Source organism: Papio anubis, chromosome 6 (assembly GCF_008728515.1).
Source record: "Papio anubis isolate 15944 chromosome 6, Panubis1.0, whole genome shotgun sequence".
Classification (NCBI taxonomy): domain Eukaryota; kingdom Metazoa; phylum Chordata; class Mammalia; order Primates; family Cercopithecidae; genus Papio; species Papio anubis.
This window is the reverse complement of record NC_044981.1, coordinates 143,839,614-143,861,876: the sequence shown is the minus strand read 5'-3', so window position 1 is coordinate 143,861,876 and position 22,263 is coordinate 143,839,614. Positions and strand designations below refer to the sequence as shown.

The 22,263-nt window shown below is 39.9% G+C and overlaps 1 protein-coding gene across 3 annotated transcripts in view; it reads right to left on the bottom strand.

Annotated features, from left to right (window-relative positions):
* The window catches only part of MAN1A1 (mannosidase alpha class 1A member 1), a 168,058-nt gene extending 165,444 nt beyond the window's left edge, over positions 1–2,614 (bottom strand). The window contains exons 1-2 of one of the 3 annotated variants that reach the window (XM_009206199.4): positions 2,404–2,614; positions 347–1,174 (exon numbers count right to left, since the gene is read on the bottom strand). In XM_009206199.4, coding sequence (XP_009204463.1) covers positions 347–1,174; positions 2,404–2,430 — 855 coding nt within the window. In that variant the 5' untranslated portion in view covers positions 2,431–2,614. Of the gene's footprint in view, positions 1–346; positions 1,175–1,409; positions 1,665–2,403 lie in introns of those variants that run through there. The other 2 variants (XM_003898248.5, XM_031667464.1) reach the window with 2 other exon arrangements.
* Between the last annotated feature and the right edge of the window lie 19,649 nt (positions 2,615–22,263).

Here is a 22,263-nt window from a genome sequence, read left to right as displayed (position 1 = left end):
GTGCCGTCGCTGTTACTGGTGGGATGATTAACCGTGTAGCGGCCAGAGAAAGAGGTTTGTATATTACCTGCCATGAATTTATACCTACTTCGTGTGGCTTGTGCTCACCAGAACAAGAGCACGCAAGTTAAAAGCAACGAGATTTAACCTTAGATCTTACTGGACACATCTACTACCATATTGAAAACAGGAAACGAAACAGCTTTTGACACAGCACCTGGTGGAGGGGGCACACCTCCATCTCCCCATACACTGCATTGTTGCAGTCTTCAGAGTTTCAAAGGCTTGCCGTTTTTCCGTGAAAAACACGGCCCGTCGGGAGGCATTTCTGGCGCGGCCCACTCACCTCTTTGATCTTTGCCCTTTTCTCGCGGATGGCGGCGTCGGCGGGCTCCCGGCTCTCCACGCCGATGGGAGGCACGAAGTCCACCGGGGGCAGGCCTCTGAACGGCGCCTTGTCACGCAGCTGGTCCTGGGCCACCTTCTTCTTCTCCAGTAGGATGTCTCTTTGGATCTCCTCGGGCAGCTTCTGCAGGGTCTCCTTGGCTTCCCTGAGAGCCCGCTCGTGGTTTTCGCGGATCCTCGCCAAGTTGTCCTCCAGGGCGGCCTCCGGGTCCCCGGGTGCCCCCTCCTCGCGGCGCCGGGCTCGCCCCTCGGCCGCGTCCTCGGCGCGCGCCCCGGGCCCGGGCTTGTGGTCGGCGGCCGGCTGCAAGGCGGGGCTGGAGTGGAACAGGACCCCGCTGAGCAGCTTGGAGGAGTCTGGCAGGAAGAAGATCGCCCCGAAGCAGAGCGTGATGAAGGCGCTGAATACCAGCAGCAGCACGAACTTCTCCGTCAGGCGGAGGGCGGCGGGGCCCGACACCTTCCTGCCGCCGCCGCCGCCGCCAAGCCCCCCGCCCAGGCCGCCGCCCGCGGGGCTGCTGAAGAGCGGCAACAGGCCCCCCACGGGCATCGCTCCCGCTGTCCAGTGGCCCAGCGCCGCGCTGCTCAGCAGCCAAACTTCGCCGCCGCTGGGCGTCCGCGGCTGCGGGGCTGGGTCTTGCGTATCCAGGCCGCCCGACCCCCTCGGCTGGGCTGCGGATCTCCCCTGGGGGAACAACTCCGCGCCGGGTCTTCTCCCCGGGGCGGCTCCTCGGGCACACAGGCACGCGCGACAGACCGCTGGCTGCAGCCCCTGCGGGGACAGAAACAGTAAAACGTAGTAATTACGGCGATGATAAAGTTTCCACCGGGTCTCCGCCCTCCGACTCCTGGCGAGTCGCCAGGACCGCTCCCCTTGAGCAGACTCCTGTCCAGCTCCGGGCACCGCCCTCGCAACCCACTCTTCGGACTTGGGGTGAAGTTTTCGGGTCCCGTGGGTAGGGGCGGGCTGTCCCGCGCAGGCGGGGGGCAGGGCAGCGCGCTAGCACCTCGTGGAGGGGCAGCGCACCTCTGGGCAGGAGGGGCGCAGCGTGGGCGGGGGACTCGTCAACTTCGCCAGCTCCCCATCTCCGCGCTGAGACTGCTGCCTCTTTCCTAGGCTGGGCTGAGCACGCTGGCCCGTGGCTCCGCAGCCCCGGCGCGGCTCAGGTGGGCGAGCGCGCGGACCTGCGGGCGAGTGGCAGCGAATAGAGCAGCACTATACCCTCCGCCGCGGCCCCGCGAGCACTAATCTCACTGCCGGTCTCGGGGCTGTAGGAAACGAGGGAGGCGACGCGGCCGGAGAGTGACGGCGCGGCCGGGCCAATCACGCGCTGCCCAGGGTCCCGCGGGGGCGGGGCCGAGGCAAGGAGGGGGCTGCGCGGGGCGGGGAGTTTACGGGAAGCGCAGCCTCGCGGGGGCCCGGCCGGCGGCGGGGAGGTCGCGGGGCCGGGAGGCGCGAGGTAGGCGGGAGCCGCGGTGAGGAGGGCGGTGGAACTGGTGGCTGAGGCCCAGCCCCGAGAAGCGGCAGGCGGAGTTCGGGGTCGGGGAGTTTATCCTGCGCTGGCCTCGGCCGGGGTCCCCGGGGTGGTTGATCCTCGACTGACCCGGGAGGCGCCTGGACCGGCGCGGGACCTCCCTGCCTCCTCCTCCGACCCCCGCGGGGCGGTCGGGGGCGCTCCCGTGGAAGTCCCGGGAAAGACAGGGTCTCGCAGGGGATCCCGGGCACTGGGTCGTTCTGAAGCACGACTTTACTCCAGTTACCCTCTTTTTATCCAAGGCCAGGGTTCCCCAGATGCCAGGTGGCAGTGAAACCCCAGTTCCCTCGGTTAGGGGAGCCGTGACCCTGGGAGCTTTTGAGCCCTCTGGTATAACATCCTTTTACATCTTAAGAGAGAGTTCTGATTGCTTAGGACTGTTTTCGTATGCGCCCTCTCTTCCCCCCAAAAACCGAAAAAACTTGTATGCCTCTCCCGCCCACCCCTACTTTTCGTATTCATTTACCTCATAGAAGTTGGTCAAATTTTCCATTCGAAGACGAGTTTTATGCTGCGGTAGCTTCAAGCAATAAGTCGAACATTGTGTTGAAATTAAGTCTTGGATCCGACTACTTCCAGCGAAGTGAGGAGTTGGTCCAATAGAAATTATTTTCCAAAATGTGTTGTAATTCCCCTGTTGCTGCACAAATAAAGGGTTATCAGAGAGGAAAACGTTGACTGACTTCCCATTTCTGAAAGCTGATTTGTAGTCGCCTTATTTCATCCTCACTCTTCTCTGGAAATGTGACGTTAGTTCTGTTTGTGCTTAAGACAAAGGAAACAGCTAACACCTTTCAGGAAGGTGGTTCCAATACAGTTGTTTCCAGGTGTTAAGCTGTATGAGAAAGTAGAAAAGTAATCAGAAATCCTTACTAGTTTTCTTTTAATTATTTAAATATTAATTTTAACCATCATTATTTGTCGTCTACTTGTTTTGTGTAAAATGAGTCATACACTCAAAGTTCTTGTTAATAGGAAATTATTGTTTGATAAAGCTGGCTTTATGGCTTGGTAATTTTGATACCTGCTATGAAATTCTATGCCCAGAAGAGTGCAGCATATCCAAGCAGGGTAATAAGTTCAGAAAGACCTGAAAAAGAAAACAAGGATGATTTTTTTTTTTAATGATGGAAAGGCAATTTTTATCTCAAACGATTATGCATTTGTAGGTTGTGCATAGGCTGAAAGGTTTGAATCACTGTGGAATAATGTTTCTAACAACATCCTTAAAACTGAGTTACCTCTTGAATGGATAGATAAATAGGAACTGGGTTAATTACCCCAAACGCTAATCTTTTTATGATCATCCTTTTTTGGAATGATTTATTTTAAAAATTACGTTTTAAGACTGGCATTATAGCCCCAGAAATATTTAGAAGCTTTATTTCAAATTAATGTTATTAAATATTCCAGCAAAACAATAAATTCCACTTTTAAGTGTATGTTAAAATGGTGATGAAGGAGAGTTATAACTTAATTCTATTACTGACACTTTAATTTTGATACCAAATCAGTTTGGGCATTTAACTTCTGTAGTGGAAATATTCAAAATTTAGTACGTGGGTTTAAGGATTTTTTTTTCCCCCTAAAAACTTTAAATTTATCTATGTTGTTTCTAAATCTCTTAAAGTAACTACTCTTTTTAAGTTCATCGTGAAGCTTATTTTAAGGTGATTTTTCTTACTTTCTGTATTTCTTATATGACAGGGTTATACTTGCAGCCTGGCTTTAATAATATGTTAAACAAGAAGTTAACATGGGTGGTTGATTACAGGTACATATTAAAGGGTGTCTGTGTGCATTAGGTGGGATAAGAACTATATGGGAACACTGATATTTGGGCCAGAGCAAATTTGAAAAATTCACAAAGAAGGTATCTGAAGAGGCATAGCAATCAAAGTATGCATCCTCTTTAAAATAACCACATAAAGCCCTGTGTGCTCATGGTAAGGGAGGAGTAGAAAGAGTCAACAAGTAAAAATGTACATTTTGTAGAAGCAAAATCTGACACTTTCCTCTGATTTCAGTACTACAAAGCACTTGACATTCTACCATTGAAAAAAGTACTTTGTACCCTGAGATAAAAATAAAGGTGATTGGTTCTTGTCCTTCAAGTAATGAAACCTTGACTTTGTCCCCTAAGACTCCTTAGCCACATCTACCTGAAGGTAATGTCACCATCTTTATGAATGCAATGATAGTGCTGAAATTGCTGTTTTCTCATTATGGATGGTCTAGTGTAAACCTAGGAGCCTTAGTAATTTTGTGGGATTTTTTTTTTGAATACTTGCTGTGTTTTTTTATTTGGCCAGCCAGTCCTTTTGAAGTATGACTCTCTTGTAATTTTTGCAGATTTGCTTGCAAACTTAATTCTTACATTTTCCTTTTTCAATACTTAATGTCTTTTTGTATTTCTTTGATAATTTGTAAATTTTTGTGTTTCAAGGTTATATCTTTAGAATCAAGTTATTTTTTAAAAATCTGATCATCGGTGATACTCCAAAACACTACAAAGAAATCCCCAAACAAATGTTGTTGCTTAGATTTTTCTGCTTTCAAAAAAAATTACCAAAAGGTAGATTTAATTTTTACATTAGCATGCCTAAAATGAAATAAAGTAATAATTATGAGCAGAGTTACAGGGGAAAAATTGGCAATATTTTTATAACACTGGTAAATTTATATTTTTATAAAATTATAAGTTCTCAAAAATTAAAGTGCAAAAACTTTTCTTAGGAAGTTTCTAGGCACTACTGGTTAGAAGTTTATGGAAGAATCCTTTTGAGGATTTTTGTTCTCTTACTTTAAATAAAACAATCTAATAAAAGAAATGAATTTAATCTACATGTATAGTAAATAATGACTGAAATTCTCCAACAAGTTAGATTTCTGATAAAATCTTTTAATAGGAGATTTTCTAATTATCTTCAAATTCTGGGTCACAATAGGTCTTTGCTCTTATTTAAAAAAATCCAAATGTAATATGTAAAAAATTATTTATTGTGAATATTAATCTTGAAGTTTCAATACTTCAATGGGCACTCTCATTTTACATGAAATATATTAAGTTGGAAATTAACCGGAGTTTTAAAGGAAACTATTTTATTTGTATGCAAATTGGAATCTACTGTTATATTTCTGATTCCATGTTTTTGCTCTTCCTCGATTTACTTTGAAACGCCTGAGTGGCAGATTATTTTTATACAATTCCAATCACGTTTTTTTGAGGGGGCGTGGGTGCCAGGGGCAGTGAGGGCAGGAGCCCTCTGTTCCTGCAGGCTCCTGCTGAAATACACAGTTTTGTTTTAAACACATTTCATAAATATTAACTGTCCCCAACTTAAAAACATTGTGTCCTGCAGGTATTTGTGTGCATTGGTTCTTTGGAACTTTCAGAGCATTTTTCTTCATAGAAACAGAGTTGTAAATGGTGCTTTGGGTTGCTAGCCTGCAGTGCAAAGCCCTCACCCTAGGGAAGAATAACATCTTGGAAAAAGTACTGTTGCAATGCTGGTAATCAAAGTAACATTACATTAGAAAGTGTTTTATTTATTATGAGCGTTGGAGCCTGAGGACAAACAGATTTATTTGAAAGAGGAGATATAATGATAGTTTCAGAAATATTCTAAAATCAACTTGCAAGCTCAGAAAGGTGTGTGGAGGTTCTTAGGTATAGTTTTCCTTTACCATGTGTAGCTTTCTTTTGGTTTGAAGAATATCATAACTACTGCCCTTTAGGTATTTTTACTTTGGTTTTGTTTTGATTTGATTAACAAAGGGACTGAAAGAAATAACAGGGAGAGGTTTTCGTGAGGTCACTGGGCAAGGGTTTGAATAAGAGAGGAATTTATTATAGAGTACGTGCATGAGCATGTCTTGGCTATGTGACCATGGCCAAGAAGTCACCTATTCTGTGTCTCTCATTCTTCATCTGCAACTTTGTTGTGCCTCTTAGGTTAAATGATGTAACTAATGTGTCTGGCACAGGAGGCATTTAAGAAATTTAAGTCCATTTTTCCCCTCTCTTAGAAGGGTAATGTTGGGAATGAGGAAAGAACAGTGTCTGTGGGATTCTTCTAAAGAAGACCCGAGAAAGGATGGCAGCCAGGGTATTTTAGATTATGTGGCTTTTCATATGGTTGTCACTTTTCAACTCCTAACCCATATTTGAATAATATCCACTGGAGAAAAAAGTATGGTTGGGAGGAACAGCGTCGGGTTTAGTAGCTGGAGAGTCTTAAAATGTTTCTTCACCCTTTATAGGGTCAAAAGGTTGACCAGCTAACCTACTGTTACTACTACTACTTGTTAATTGGCAATTTATAATTGTATAATTTTGTAGGGTAAAAAGTGATATTATGATTTCTGAATGTAATGCAGAATACTTAAATCCAGATAGTTAACATCTCCATTACCTCAAATACTTAATATCTTTTGTGGTAAGAACATTTGAAAATTACTTTCTCATTCGGTTTTAAATGTATAGTATTCTCTCATGAACTATATTCACCGTGCTGTGTGATAGAACTAGAAAGAGAAATTCCTCTCATCTGAGATTTTGTATCCTTTGACAATTATCTCCCCATCCCCAGCCTCTGCAGGGTAGAATGGTGATTCTGTTCTCTGCTTCTGAGTTCAGTTGTTTTAGATTCTACATATAAGGGAGAACATGTGGTATCTTCCATGCCTGACTTACTTCACTTAGCATTGTTTTCCAATTCCAACCACATCATCACAAATGATAGAATTTCCTTCTTTTTTAAGACTGAATAGTATTCTTTACAGTTCCTAAAGCCTTGACAAAATGTGAGTGATGGCAAAGTCTCAATGTGGGGAGAATGGCCTTATGGTTCAGTGCCTGAAGAGTCGGGAAACCAAGGTCTTAGAGCTGAAAGGTGGCACTGAGAATGCTAACAATGACCATTAGGGGTCCTTGTATATAAAATGTTTGAATGGTATGACTTGAGGAGAATATACTATTTCAACTAAGTGAAACAAAGGAAAAGTTTCTTTCTATGGTCAGAGAAAGATATAAAATATTTCCTTTTTCAGTTTCTAGTACATTAGATATATTTTAAAAATAAATCAGTTTTTCTTTTAGAAAATCTTTTTTTTCTCTCCATTCTCGGTCCCATAAAAACCACATGCTTTTCTGGAACAATAAAAAATTCAGAAAGGGAAAAAAATAGTGAGACGTCATTCTGCCCAGTTATAAGTAATTTTCATGAAATAAAGTGAAATGAAACCACCACATGTGCTTGTTCCTATTTTGGAGAAACTACCTACAACTATGACACAACAGCACTTGGCTTTCCAATTTTATTGCAAAATAAAGGTACTGTTTGCACAACATGTTCTGTCTTTCATATGGTCCTTGAGGACAGAACTTTGTCTTAGCCTTGGGTCCCTGTAAATGGATAGTAACTTACCTCTGGTTCTTTTGTCCATTAAACTTATTTTTTAAGTTCATTTGGAGCATTCTCCTGGAATATACAGACTCATTTATGGGATAAAGTAAAAGCAGATCTGTGTTGCAGATAGTACGTTGGCAAATTATATTTCTGTATGTTTGATTTGTAGTCATTTCATTTGGCGTAATTAATACTGGTCTGGATTTGGGGAAGGAGAGAGAGACACACACTGAAATTACCATCGGAAAAAAGAAGGGAAGAATTTCAAATCAGTGACCCATGTATTTATTAGACTTAATTGGCTGGAACTGGCAGGATCTCATATACGGTTTCTAAATTACTAGGCTTAAAATGTGATGATGAGTTTGAGATACTTAGCCTGACTCTCAGATTATAAACAGTTTTTGAACATTCATTGAGATCATTAGGTTCTCCAGTTTTCTCCAAATACTAAATTTGTGTGATATATTCTACGATGAAAATTCTGTCATATCTTCAACAGTAATCAACAAGAAATGAAAATATCTAGTGTTAACAGAGTGCCACCTATTTTATATTTTTATTATTAAAATTCATGTATGTCTTCACCAAGAAATTGACTTCAGTATTGTTAAAAGTAAGTCAGCATTATAGTTTACTTAAGTAATTCTAGAGCTATTTTTTTTAAATTCATAGGTATTTATGGGGTAGAACAAATTACTGTAAGGAGAAAGGAAATTTAAATTTGTGAAACTTCAGTTACTAGAGAGCTATATATACCGTGCCTTTAAGTACGTTTTATTAAGTGTATATAGCTTCATTTCTCTCTCCTTAAAAAAAGTATTTTTCTCTCTGGTAGGAATGTAAAATGGTGCAGCTGCTTTGGAAAACAGTGTGGCAGTTCCTCAAAAGGATAAATATAGAGTTACCATATGATCCAACAATTCCACTCCTAGATACACTCAAGAGAAATGAAAATATATGTGCACACACAAATCTGTACATGAATGTTCATAACAGCATTATTTATAATAGCCAAATGCTGGAAACAACGTAAATGTCCATCAACTAAGTGGATGAACAAATGTTGTATATCCATACAAAAATTATTATTCAGCAATAAAAAGGAATGAAATGTTGACACATACTACAACATGCATGAACCTTGAAAGCATTATACTAAGTTAAAGATGTCAGTTACAAAACACCACATATGATGTAACTGTATATATATAAAATGTCTGAAATAGGTAAATCTATAGGGACAGAAAGTAGATTAGTGGTTGCCTTGGGCTGGAGGGATAGGAGGATGGAGGGTCACCATAAGGGTATAAGATTTCTTTTGGAGGTGATAAAAATGTTCTAAAATTTTCTATGGGGATGGCTGCATGACTTTGTGGATATACTAAAAAAGTACTGAATTGTACTTTACACGGTTGATTTTTATGATGTGAATTATATTTCAATAAAGCTATTACCAAAATAATGTTTTCCTTTCAGAACTGTTTTATAAGAATCTTAAGAACCATGGAATATCTTACTCAAAATATATAAAAATAACTAGATGAAGTTGACATTATACTAAATAGCATTATTAAATTTTAAAGTCCAAAAAGTACTAAGAGAATAAAGTCAAGAAGCATTTTCAGAAACACAGAAGAAAATGCTATTGTTTGTCATCTTGAGAAATATGTATTTTTATTTAGTAGTCAAGCCAAGGGAATTTTTTAAAGTTATGAATCACTTCTATGCTGTACGCTCATTCCTATTAAGTAAAACATAGGCAAGTAGTATTCATATTTTTGATGTGTGGAAAATTACTATTAAATGTACCTCACAGCACTGTACTGATTGAGATGTTTCTCCTACTTGTTTGTAGTTGGCAACTGTTTTTTTTTTTTTTTGAAGTGGAGTTTTGCTTTTGTTGTCCAGGCTGGAGTGCAATGGCATGATCTCGGCTCACTGCAACCTCCACCTCGGTTCAAGAGATTCTCCTGCCTCAGCCTCCCAAGTAGCTGGGATTACAGACGTCTGCCACCACGCCCAGCTAATTTTTTGTATTTTTCGTAGAGACGGGGTTTCACCATGTTGGTCAGGCTGGTCTTGAACTCCTGACCTCAGGTAATCTACTTGGCTCGGCGTCCCAAAGTGTTGGGATTACAGGCATGAGCCACTGCACCTGGCTGGCAGCTTTTAAACATAAACAAAATGATGCAGAGGCAAGAAAGCTGGATTGGGAATCAGAAGCTCTATTTTTAAAACTGACTATGAGTTTTATGAATTAAAACAGCCTCAATTCCGTCTGTAAAATAATGGGGACTCCTCCAAACTGAAAAATTTGTTGTGAAGATAAAAATAGATATATGTGTATTGCAGAACGCTGTACAACTGTAAGGAATAACTATTAATAATTATTAATAAGATAAACCACTGGGTACAGTGGCTCATGCCTGTAATCCCAGCATTTTGGGAGGCCTAGGCAAGATGATCACTTGAGGCCAAAAGTTCAAGGTCAGCCTGGGTGACATAATGAGACCTTGTCTCTACAAAAAATCAAAATGTTAGTTGGTGTGGTGGCATGTGCTAGTAGTCCCAGCTTAGGGAGCTGGAGTAGGAGGATTGCTTGAGCCCAGGAGTTTGAGATTACAGGTAGCTATGATTATGCCACTGTACTCCTGCCTGGAGAAGAGCAAGATGGTCTAAAAAAAAGAAAAAAAGATGTAAATAACACTAATATTATTCGTTAACATTTTGTATTGTTGTTGTATTATTAAAATTCCAGGCTGGGCGCAGTGGCTCACACCTGTAATCCTAGCATTTTGGGAGGCCAAGGTGGGTGGATTACCTGAGGTCAGGAGGTCAGGACCAGCCTGGCCAACATGGCAAAACCCTGTCTCTACTAAAAATACAAAAACTGTTGGGCTTGGTGGCTGGCGCCTATAATCCCAGCTACTAGGGAGGCTGAGGCAGGAGAATTGCTTGAACGTGGGAGGCGGAGGTTGCAGTGAGCCAATATCTTGCCACTTCACTCCCGCCTGGCAAAAGAGCAAAACTGTCTCAAAAAAACAAAAAACAAAAACAATAAAATTATTGTGAAGACCAAAAGGATAAAATTTCTCTCTCTCTCTTTCTGTCTCTCTCACCCTCACTCTTGTTCTCACGCTCCCTCTGAGATCTTGAACTCAAAAAGTTAAAATATTTTGAAGAACTATTTTCTAGAGAAATCATGAATATTTAATAAGACATTATCAAATGTATAGCAGAACCTATAACTGACTCTTTTATGTTCAGTTAATCTCATCAAAATAGAAACCATTATCTTTCATGCCTTCAATAGCTAGTATCAGTATATCCTGAGAACTTTTCTATTCTGCTTTCATATAGTATTCCCCATTTAATTTATATTTCTTTTAAATAGATTTTTATCCTTTACTTTTTATTGTTATATATTCTTATAACAAATATATAGGTATAAATAAAATTTAGAATATATGGACCAAAAAAAATGAAAAAAAAAAAACCTTAAACTTCTTACAATAGTAAGTTGTACATGTCTTATAAGATAGCATAAATCGTGCTGTCTTTCAATATGTTCAAATAAACATTGTTTCTGGATTTCCTCCTCCTCCCTCCATCCTTTAAAAAATTATTTGTAGTGAGTAGTATCTGTCTTTCTTGCCTGACATGGAAAGCAGATGGAGATGCATAATGCTTTTGCTAAATCTCTAAACGTTCTCAGTTTTGAAAAACAGTAACCAATGGTAAATGAAAGAACTATTATCACTGATTCCTCTTTATAATCTGTGGAGTTTTCTGTTTACTCTGACCACCTATTTCTTTACTCTTACTGGATGCTAAATCATTACAATGTGATTTGGGGAAATAAGACATTATAAAAAGAGAAATCAATTATTCATACCTCATAGAAATAATCACATTTAATATAGTTTAAATGTGTCATATATATATTTTATATCTGCCATATATATATATATGTGTAGTTATATAGAACCAAAAACACTTAAAGATGTAAAACTGCTAAACCATTCAGGTGCAATTTCTTTTTCAAACCATAGAAATGTAGAATAATCTGAACTAGTCCAAGCAAACTTCTCTTAGCATCAGCTCTTCTATGTGCCTATGCTGTTTTTCTTGGTAGATTAAAATTACGCAAACCTTCTTTGGTTGATTAAAAGCTGTAGGTACTCTCCAATTTTTGTTGTGGTTTGCTTTCTCCTTGGTTAGAAGTTTTTAGTTAAATTTAAAATGTTTGGTTGTTTTTTGTTGTTGTTTTGTCTTGCCTGTCACATACTAAATCCAGTGAGAAGAACCTGGCACGTTAATTATTTTCACTTCTCAAAATAGATTTATTGTTAATTTCCCCTTTCAGTGTTACTGTTCTTTCAAAGAGATAAAGATTTAATTCTGGGCACTGCCCTACAGGAGCCATACAGGACATTTTAGTTGACCAATCTTTAAGTAAAAACAGAGTCCTTTTTCATTTCATAAATGCCTTGCTGTTTATGTATTGCTTGTAGCAAATAAGGAGCTCGGAAATCTGAAATGCAAAGAGAAAATTCTTTGCAGCAGTTTTCAGAAGTAGTTATTCATAAACTGAACACCGTAACAATGAGTCGTAATTAGGATACAAAGTAAACAGAACACATAATCGTTTATATTCTCATTTTCTTCATTTAGTACACGAAGAAGGGATGCATAAACTATTTTTGAAATAAGTTATTGTGTGTGTGTGTGTATGTGTGTGTGTATCTCTAAGATGTTTGGCCAAAACTTCATTTCTAGCTCCTAAAGTTATCTCAGTATTCCTCTTTAAAAGATCTTTTATTTTAACTCTCCTCTCTGCCCACCAACCTACTTAGATTGTGTGGTTCGTAATTTCAAGAAGTGCTTTGCCAGTATCTCAAGCACTTTTCTACTTCATCTTTTTTTTTTTGTCCAAACCTCTAACTTTAGGAAACATCAACTTTTTCACTACCTGCACCCTAGCAGCCCAGGTCTTAGCAGAAAAAGTACAGTATGGCAGATTGATTCCATCAGATTTCAAATCTGACTTCAAATGTTCCTAAACACTGTCTGGCAAGCCCTTGTGTCTATTTGGTTGATTTACTTTCCCACTTAACAAGACACTTTCAGACTTTCTCCATTCTCTTCTACTCTCTCCAACCAGTGGTTGTCACAAGAGAGTAGGGGTGTGGTGGGAGGAGCAGTTATGCCTCCTACCCCTTGGTGACATTTGGCAATACCTGAAGGCAGTTCTGACTGTCACTGTTCAGGGTGGGCAGGAGTGTCACTGAAATCTAGTGGGTAAGAGCCAAGGATGCTGCTCAACATTCTGCAACTCACAGGACATTCCCACACAGTATAGAATTGTCTGGTCCACGATGTCAGTATGCCGAGATGAGAAACCCTACTCTAGCACCTTCATGCTTGGCAGATGCCTTCTTTCCTTTACAGAGAAATAGCAGCTAGCTTTTGGGAACTCCCTCATCTTTTCTGTTTCAAACACAAAACACGTTTCTCGGCGCTGAGCCTCACATCTTGTTATAGAGCGATGATACCCTTTTCCTGGCTGAAGCTAACTACCACCCATGCCCTGGACTTTAAAACCTCTCATTTTCTCTGTAACATTATATTATTTTTATCCATTTTTTGTTCATCTGTATTCAATTATGCCTTTTATATTTGCCCTTTTGACTTTAAAACAAAACCATTTCTTCAACTAGACAAAACAAAACAAAAAGATGTTCTATTCTTTCAGGTACTGCCTGTCCTTCTCCCTCTTCACAGCCACATTTCTCCAAGTGGTTGTTAACGATACCAGCTGTCTACAATTCGCCACCTCTCACTCATTGCTCAACCTACTCCAGCCTGGCTTCTGGTCCTACTCCTCCATTAAAATAGCAATAATGAAAGTCACCAATGCCCCTCATGTTGTGAATTCCTGAGGTATTTTTAAATCTTCCTTTGACTTCACATCTCAGTAGCATTCAACAACGCTTATCTTTCCCGACTTTTTTAAACAGTCTTCCCTTGATTTCTGGAAGACGCAGTCTCTTGGTTTTCAACATCTCTGGTCAATTATTTTGTCTCAGATGGATTCTTCTTCTTCCTGGCCTTTAAATGTAGGCATTTCCTTAAGGCTCAGTCCTGGAACTTCTCAATTTTCACTGCCTTCCTAACTCATGCCATTCAAACCCATTGCTTTAGTGAGTATGTATATACAAGATATTTTCAAATTAGTATTTCTGTTTCAGACTTGGAGTTTGAGGTCTGTATGTCCAGTTACCTACTTCTTTTTTTGTATGTCTCAAAATATCTCAATTTCAACATATCTCTAATAGACATCTGCCTCTTTTCTTAAATGTTGCTCCTTCCAATACCCCCGTTTCTCTTAGAACATGTTTATGGACCTCTGTGCTGTAGGACCTCCAAAGTGACCTCAGTTTTTGTCTATTTTTCAAGCCTGGTCATTCAGAAAAGTAGAGATTGTTCTAATGGAGCTTACTTGGGAGGGGTCTTTCCCTGTGCCCTCATCCAAATTCTTTTCGAATCACTCTTTCACAATCAACTATTACTTTCATGTGAGAACTAGATAGATTAATATTGAAATGTGGCAGCCCAAAAGTGGATTAATGTTGGGAGTGGTGAATGTCTGGTTTTGGTTTTGGTTTGCAAGATAAGAGGTGCTGTTAGCCCAGTAACTAAAAGTTCCTAGGTTTTAGTTCATACCATGAGACAAAAATGTACGTATTCAAATTTGATAATCTCTTTCTTTAACATTGCTAATGCCATCAAAAGCACTAACTTCTACCCATAGTCACTGAATTGTTTGAATTCTTCACTGGTGGTGGCAACATTGTCTCCCAGAGCTTTATATCCTGTTGGGCAGTTGAGCTCAGGTAACCAAGAAAGATAATTTAATTACCATTTAGTTATTGTATACCATATACTTCTACATTGTCTTCCCAAAATATTAAGGACACTTTCATGGCTTTATGTAACACCCTACTTTCTGATTCCAAATTCTTTCAGTTAAGATGCTTTTGATTGTAAATAACAGAAAACATACTGGTTTCCTTCAGCAAAAACAAACAAACAAACAAACAAAAAAACAAAGGAATTTATTAGAAGGATATTAGGAGGATACATAGGCTCACGGAATCAAAATGTGACTACTGTTTCCTTAAATGAAGTGGTTATGCTGCTAGAAGGAACTAGAATGATTTGCAAATTTCTATCTAGAGTTAGAAACCCAGGCAGCCTCAGGACAACAATTATAAAGTAAAACCCAGGAGGAGAAGGCTTAGACATCAAAAGATTGTAGGACTCCCCCAGTTTATATCAGTAGCAATCACATATATGAGAATAGAATTTTAGGGCGTATGACCAGAGATGGAGAAATGTTTTAGATTAGTCTGAACTTATCAAAATGAGTTCGCTTACCAGGGATTCCTGATGCCATGTGATAGAGAGAAGCTGGGCTGGTTAACACTAACTTGACCTTACATCTGAACTTCAGGTGTCACAAATGCCTTAGAATAACATGGAGAAGATTATTAAAATAAGTGGGAGATTGAAATCTTGGATTTGATTTATTATAGGTGTCCTGCCACCCATCCAAAAATGTATCCCTAAAGCAGGCCTAGAAAACATTCCATTCATTAGGGCTTTTGAGATATACATTGTATTCAAAGCAAAGCTCTGACATATTTCAAAAGGGGTGTACTGGTTGTTCTTTGCAGATTGTTCGAGAAGCTGAAATAGAAATTGATTTCTTGATTTCAGTAGGAATAGTGAGTCCCTGAGAGGGGAGAAGCCAGACGGGTCACTTATCACTGGAGGAATAAACGGTGGGCCTGGTCCCCATAATGGCAGCAGGGTATGAAATGGGATGACTACAGAAATCTCTAACAGGGACTAATGGATCATAGAATTCTTGGGGCTGAAAAAGAGCATTGCATTAAGGCCACATTTGATTTTACTATCCAAAAACCGAGTCTGGTGAACACAGTTCTTTTCTGTTTACACTATAGTAGAATAAAATATATATGTTTTATTAGTGGAGGTTAATTCTAAAATTTATCATTTAGACTACAGAATACATATCACAATGTAACTAGAGGGAGAAAGGATATAACCTGTAGACTGTAGATTTGTAACTAAGTAGAGTAATTGATGAGATTTGTGATTATCTTCATTTGGAAAAGGAATGTGCTTTTGTAATATCCCTTATCCAAAATGCTTGGGACCAGAAGTGCTTCAGATTTTGGATTTTTTTGGATTTTGGATATTTTTGGATTTTGGATATTTGCATGTACATAATGACATATCTTGGGTATGACAACCAAGTCTAAACATGAAATTCATTTATGTTTCATATACACCTTATATACATAGGCTTAAGGTAGTTTTATGTAATACTTTAAGTAATTTTGTATATGTGTTTTGACTATGATCAGTCTCATGAGGTCAGATTTTCCACTTTTGGGTGTAAACTTTTCTGCCTGTGGCATCATATTGGTACTGAAAAAGTTTTGAATTTTGGAGCATTTCAGATTTTAGATTTTTGGATGAAGAATGCTCAACCTGTACAAGTAATACCTATATTACATTAGGAGGAGCAATCTTTTGGGCAGTGTAATTTTGAGAAGAAGGATATGAGTGAATGTTGTGGTATATGTTTCCCATTTTATTTCTGACTGTCTAGTATTTAACCATGTTGTTGCTGTATGCTGTACTCTCTATTTGGAAGCATTCCCCAGTGAATATAGTCTAGGAAATATAAATGCTTCATCTCTCACTACTGACATGAAGATGTCAGATACTCTCCCTATACTCATAGAAGCCAAGGCTTGGGTGTGTCACCTCATCAATTAGACACTGCTGCCTGGGATTGTAAATTTAAGTAAGAAGAACATAAATGAAGACAGGATTAGGATTCATCTTTGGTAGTACAGTGGCATGATGCTTGTAGTGTCAGGGGTCTCCTGGCCAGATGATGCTTGTCCAAAGACACTCTCTGGTTTTCAGGCATTTTGCTCTAGCTTCCTTTGATTTGGCGAGTTCTTGATTTTTTCCTCCAATTTCTTGTTTTTAGATAATTGGAGTTCATTTATATTGCTTGCATCCTACTGGACACAGAATTTAAAACCAGTCTAATATTCTTTCCTCCCTAATCCTGGTCCTCTTCTAATATTCCCTGTCTCAGTGAACAAGTTGAACAGGCCAAAAACCCAGGATATATTCTTGATAATCCCCTTTTCTCCAACTCATGTCTAACCCATCATTAAATTTTATTGATTTCTCTCCTTGCATCTATCCACTGCTCTCCAGCTCTACTACCATCAACACCAACGCCCGAGTCCAAGCCATCCTCATGTCTCACCTGAACTACAACAATGTATTTGTTCAACCTGAGCTCTTTTCCTCCCCCAACCCATTCTTCCCCAAATCCTTTAAATGTAAAATCTGATCATGTCATACACTACCCTGCCAGCCAGCCACTTCCACTTTCTCTTAGTCCTCAAGGAAATTGCCTTGGTTCCTACCTCCAGGCTCTTTCCTCTTTCTGGAATTCTCTTCTTCCCCTACTCCCTCCACATAGTTAACTCCTATTCATCCTTCTTCACACCTTCTACCTCATAGTCTCTCCTTATGATTGCTGTCTTATTCTGCTTGGACTGCTAGAACAGAATACCACAGATGGGGTGGCGTAAACAATGGAAATTTGTTTCTCTCCATTTTGGAGGCTGAGAAGTCCAGGATCAAGGTGCTGGCAGATTAGGTTCTTGTTGAGGGTTCTCTTCCTGGCTTGCAGATGGCCAACTCCCTATTGTGTCCTCATGTAACCTTTCCTTGGGAAGGGAGAGAGGGAGAGAAGGAGAAAGGGAGAAAGAGGTAGAGAGAGAGATTGATGGACAGAGAGAGAGAGAGAGATTGACAGATGGACAGAGAAAGAGAGAGAGAGAATCTTATAAAACCACCAATCCTGCCATATTGGAGCCCCACCCTTATGACCTCATTTAACCTAATTATCTCTTAAATTCCTTATTTCCAAATATGGTCACATGGAGGTTGTATTAGTCTATTTTCACATTGCTAATATAGACATACCTGAGACTGGGCAATTTACAAAAGAAAGAGGTTTAATGGACTCTCAGTTCCACGTGGCTGGGGAGGCCCCAAAATCATGGTGGAAGGTGAAAGGTATGTCTCACATAGCGGCAGACAAGAGAAGAGGGCTTGTGCAGGGAAACTCCCCTTTATAAAACCTTCAGATCTTGTGAGACTTACTCACTATGATGAGAATAGCATGGGAAAGACCCACCCCCATGATTCAGTTACCTCCCACTGGGTCCCTCCCACAATATGTGGGAATTGTGGGAGTTACAATTCAAGATGAGGTTTGTGTGGGGACACAGCCAAATCACATCAGAGGTTAAGACTTTAAGTATGAATTTGGGGATGGGGAGACAAGATTCAATCCATGGCAGTTGACTTCCTCAAACTCCCTGGCAAGGTTAGAATCCCTATTGTATGCTCTCATTGTCCCATGTAACTCTTCTAGTACTTGTCCTGGTTGCATTTTACATTTTATTTAGATGATCTGTGATTAATGTCTGTCTGCTTCTAGGAGGGTAGTTCCACAAAGACAAGGATCTTGTTTGGCTTTTCTCACCAGTGTTTCTTTGTAAGAACTGATGTAAACCAATCTGGGCAAGCACAATGAGTATTTCTGTTTTATAGATAACAGAAGCTGCTAATAGTTAGAGATGGGTGAAGCTGGGTGCTGTCCCACAATCTCTTCTGCAGGTTATGATGAAAGAAAGTCTTAGACTAAATTGGGCCACTCAGATAATCATTTATTAAACAAATAAGGATTAATAAAAGGCAAAGCCAGTGTATATTATCTATTCTGGTAAACTCTGTAAAATCCCAGTTATTCAGTTCTTTTAAGTTTCACTGAAAGCAGATGCAACATCAATTTAGAGTCAGGATTCAGTTATCTTTATAGTTAGCACTAGCTGCCAGAATTGTCTGAATCAATGATTAGATTCAAGAGTTCAAGCCTTCAGTGTCATCCCAAATGGTGAAAGATGAAGGAGGAAGATGAACTGTTCACTAGACTCTTACCCCTATTCATGGAAACATGGGAGTGGGGAAGGAAGCTCTAAAATACCCTACTCTAACCACCTATTTTGAATACCATTAACTTCACTAATGGGTATCCATTTCTAATATTCACTATACTAATTAACAAGCCACTAATTTTACCAAAGAAAACGATTTTCTCATATTCTTCATACTAATTCATGGAAACCTCTGCTTGATATGTAGAAGAATGCTATGTATAAGGATGACTGAAACCTTGTACTAGCTGGTTCTAAAATGTGGCCTTTCGAAGTACTGTATATGTTAGTTGATGACCCTGAAGTTCAGGGACAGGCAGTTTTTGTTTAGGACAACAAAGAATAAAACACACATTTAGCGTATATCACATTGTTTATGCTAAAATATTTTAAAGTACATTACAGATAAACATTTACAAGTGCCCAGCACTCAGCCATTCAGTGAATGCTCAATAACCATGTGATACATGCACACATGTGTTCTTTGCAGCTCTATTCACAATAGCAGAGACACGGAATCAACCTAAATGCCTATGAATGGTAGACTGTATAAAGAAAATAGTGGTACCATATACACCATGGTATATATGCAGCCACAGAAAAGAATGAGATCATGTCCTTTGCAGGAACATGGATGGAGCTAGAGGCCATTATCCTTAGCAACCTAATGCAGGATCAGAAAACCAAATACCACATGTTCTCACTTATAAGTGGGAGCTAAATGATGAGAACACATGGACACATAGAGGGGAACAACACACACTGGGGCCTATGAGGGCAGAGGGTGAGAGGAGGGAGAGAATCAGTAAAAACAATGAATGGGTACTAGGCTTAATACCTGGGTGATGAAATAATCTGTAAAAAAAACCTCCGTGACACAAGTTTACCTATATAATAAATCATTGAATGTACTCCTGGAACTCAAAAGTTAAGTGAAAATAAAATGTAAAACAAAACAAAACAAAACCAGATGTTGGTGAGGCTGTGGAGAAAAAGGAACACTTATACACTGTTGGTGGGATTGTAAATTAGTTCAGCCACTGTGTAAAGCAGTTTGGAGATTTCTGAAAGAACTGAAAATAGAACTACCATGTGAACCAGCAATCCCATTACTGGGTATATATGCAAAGGAATATAAAGCATTCTATCAAAAAGGCACAGACACTCATTTGTTCATTGAAGCACTACTCACAATAGTCAAGACATGAAATCAACTTAGGTCCATCAATGGTGGATTGAATAAAGAAGATGTGGTACATATACACCATGTAATACTATGTAGCCATAAAAAAGAGCAAAATCATGTCCTTTGCAGCAACATGAATGCAGCTGGAGGCCATTATCCTAAGCCTATCAATGTAAACAGAAAACCAAATACCGTGTGTTTTCACTTATAAGTGGGAGCTAACCATAAGATACACATGGATGTAAAGATAGGAACAATAGACACAGGACTACTAGAAGCGGGAAGGATGGACAGAGTTGAAAAGCTACCTGTTGGGTACTATTGATAGAGACAGGAGACAGCCAAGGGTTTCTGGTGAAACTTCACCTTCAAGCCTAAAATAGCCTGAAGGCTAAAAGACCAGACTGCTGGTCCCAGATGAAACCCGCGACCTAGAGGGAGAACTGCTTCTGTTTGCCCACCCTTTCCTGATGGATTCTTTCTGAATCATGCCCACATGCACACGGGGGGAATGGGGTGGAGCCACTGGAAGTTTGTGCCTTGTGCAAGGAGGAGCCTGGGCTGTTTATCTTGGTATTCAATCTGAAGGTGTCCTGGTATTCGATCTGTGAGGTGGAAGCCTGTTGGCAGGAATCCCTCTAGCTTTGCTGAGAGTTATTTTTTGTTTGTTTGTTTTGTTTTTTTGTTTTTGTTTTTTCCTTTTCACCCAACAAATTCTGCTCTCCTCACCCTCCCATGTGTCCGTATGCCTAATCTTTCTTGGCATGACACAGGAACCCAGATTTAGCTGAACTAAGGAGCAAAAATTCTGCATCACTATTGTTTACTCTCTGGGTGATAGGATCATTCATACCCAAACCTCAGCATCACACGATATATCCATGTAACAACTCTGCACATGTACCTGCTGAATCTAAAATAGAAGTTGAAATTTTAAGGTAAAAACCATGTGATGCGTGATATAAATGAATACATGAATGAATGATGAATTAATTAATGTTAGCCCAGTTTGTATTGTTTGGGAAAAGATTATAATGCTACTTTTACTTTTTGTTATATTAATCATTGAGTTAGTATATGCTACAGATGTAGTCAGTTGAAAATAAAACAAAACTGTTTTCATTTTGAATAACAAATTGGCTCATATGTCCTGAGGGCAATGTTTTGGCATCTTTGTAGTATCAAATGTTCTGATCAAATGTTGCTAAAGGACCCACTTGAGAGATAAAGAAGTCTTCACGGAAAGAAACAAACTCTACGTGTTTACAGAATTGCTAATCTCTAACAGTGTAATGCCCAACAGGTTCTCCTTCTTGCTGTGTAGACAGACCAGATTTATCAAGACAGGGAAATTGTCATAGAGAAAGAGTTTAATTTACACAGAGCTGGCTGTATGGGAGACTGGAGTTTTATTATTACTCAAATCAGTCTCCCTGAAAACTCTGTAGCGGCCAGTGAGTTGGTGGGAGTGCTGATTGGTTGGGTCAGAGATAAAATCATAGGGAGTCGAAGCTCTCCTCTTGCATTGAGTCAGTTCCTGGGTGGGGGCCACAAGACCAGATGAACCAATTTATTGATTCAGGTGGTGCCAGCTGATCCATCAGATGCAGGGTCTGCAAAATATCTCAAGATGTTATCCTCAGGAGCGATTTGAGGAGGGCCAAAATCTAGCTGCAGGACTCCTAAACCATGATTTATAATCTTGTGGCTAATTTGTTAGTCCTACAAAGGCAATCTAGTCCTCAGGCAAGAAGGGGGTTTGTTTCAGGAAGGGGCTATTATTGTCCTTGTTTCAAAGTTAAACTATAAACTAAGTTCCTTCCAAAGTTAGTGCAGCCTATTCCCAGGAATGATCAGGCTCAGCTTGGAGGTTAGAAGCAAGATGGAGTTGATTAGACCAGATCTCTTTCACTGTAATAATTTTCTCAGTTATAATGTTTGCAATGGCAGTTTCAATTGGAAAGAAATATTAATAAACTCTTCACGTGGCTACAGAGTTGCTAATATCTAAGTCTCTCTTAGGGTAAATGACCATTGGAAATGGGACTTCAAATGGTGTTCAACATACTGTCTAACTCATAGAAACGCTCAGCAGAGACTTACTGAATTATTACATGGAATGGGGGATGTTTTACAGCAGTGTTCCCAATACTAGGGCTAATTGAAAGCAACATGAAAGGGTCCTGAAGGTGAGACTCCATCGCTATAGCAGTGTTTCCCAAATTTGCCTGAAGATAAGATACACCAGGAATGGGTGATTAAAAACAAATTCCAGAGCCCTGAGCCAAATCTATTATACGAGAATTTCCAGAGACACGGCCTAGAAATGTGGTATTCAATAAGCGCCGTAGGCCAGTTGTTCTCAAGCTTTACTAATACACCAGAAGCACCTGCAGAGCTTGTTAAAAAAGACTTGAGAATGCTGCTGCCCTCTCCCTTCTAGCTTCTGATTCAGTAAGTCTGGGGCGGGGCTTGAGAATTTGCATTTCTAACATTGAGAATCACTGCTTTAGTTTATGAAAGTGCTTCTCAAACTGCATCTGCATCATCTGGAAGCATAGTCAGATTCCTAGCGTCCAAATCACAATCCAAATTTAACA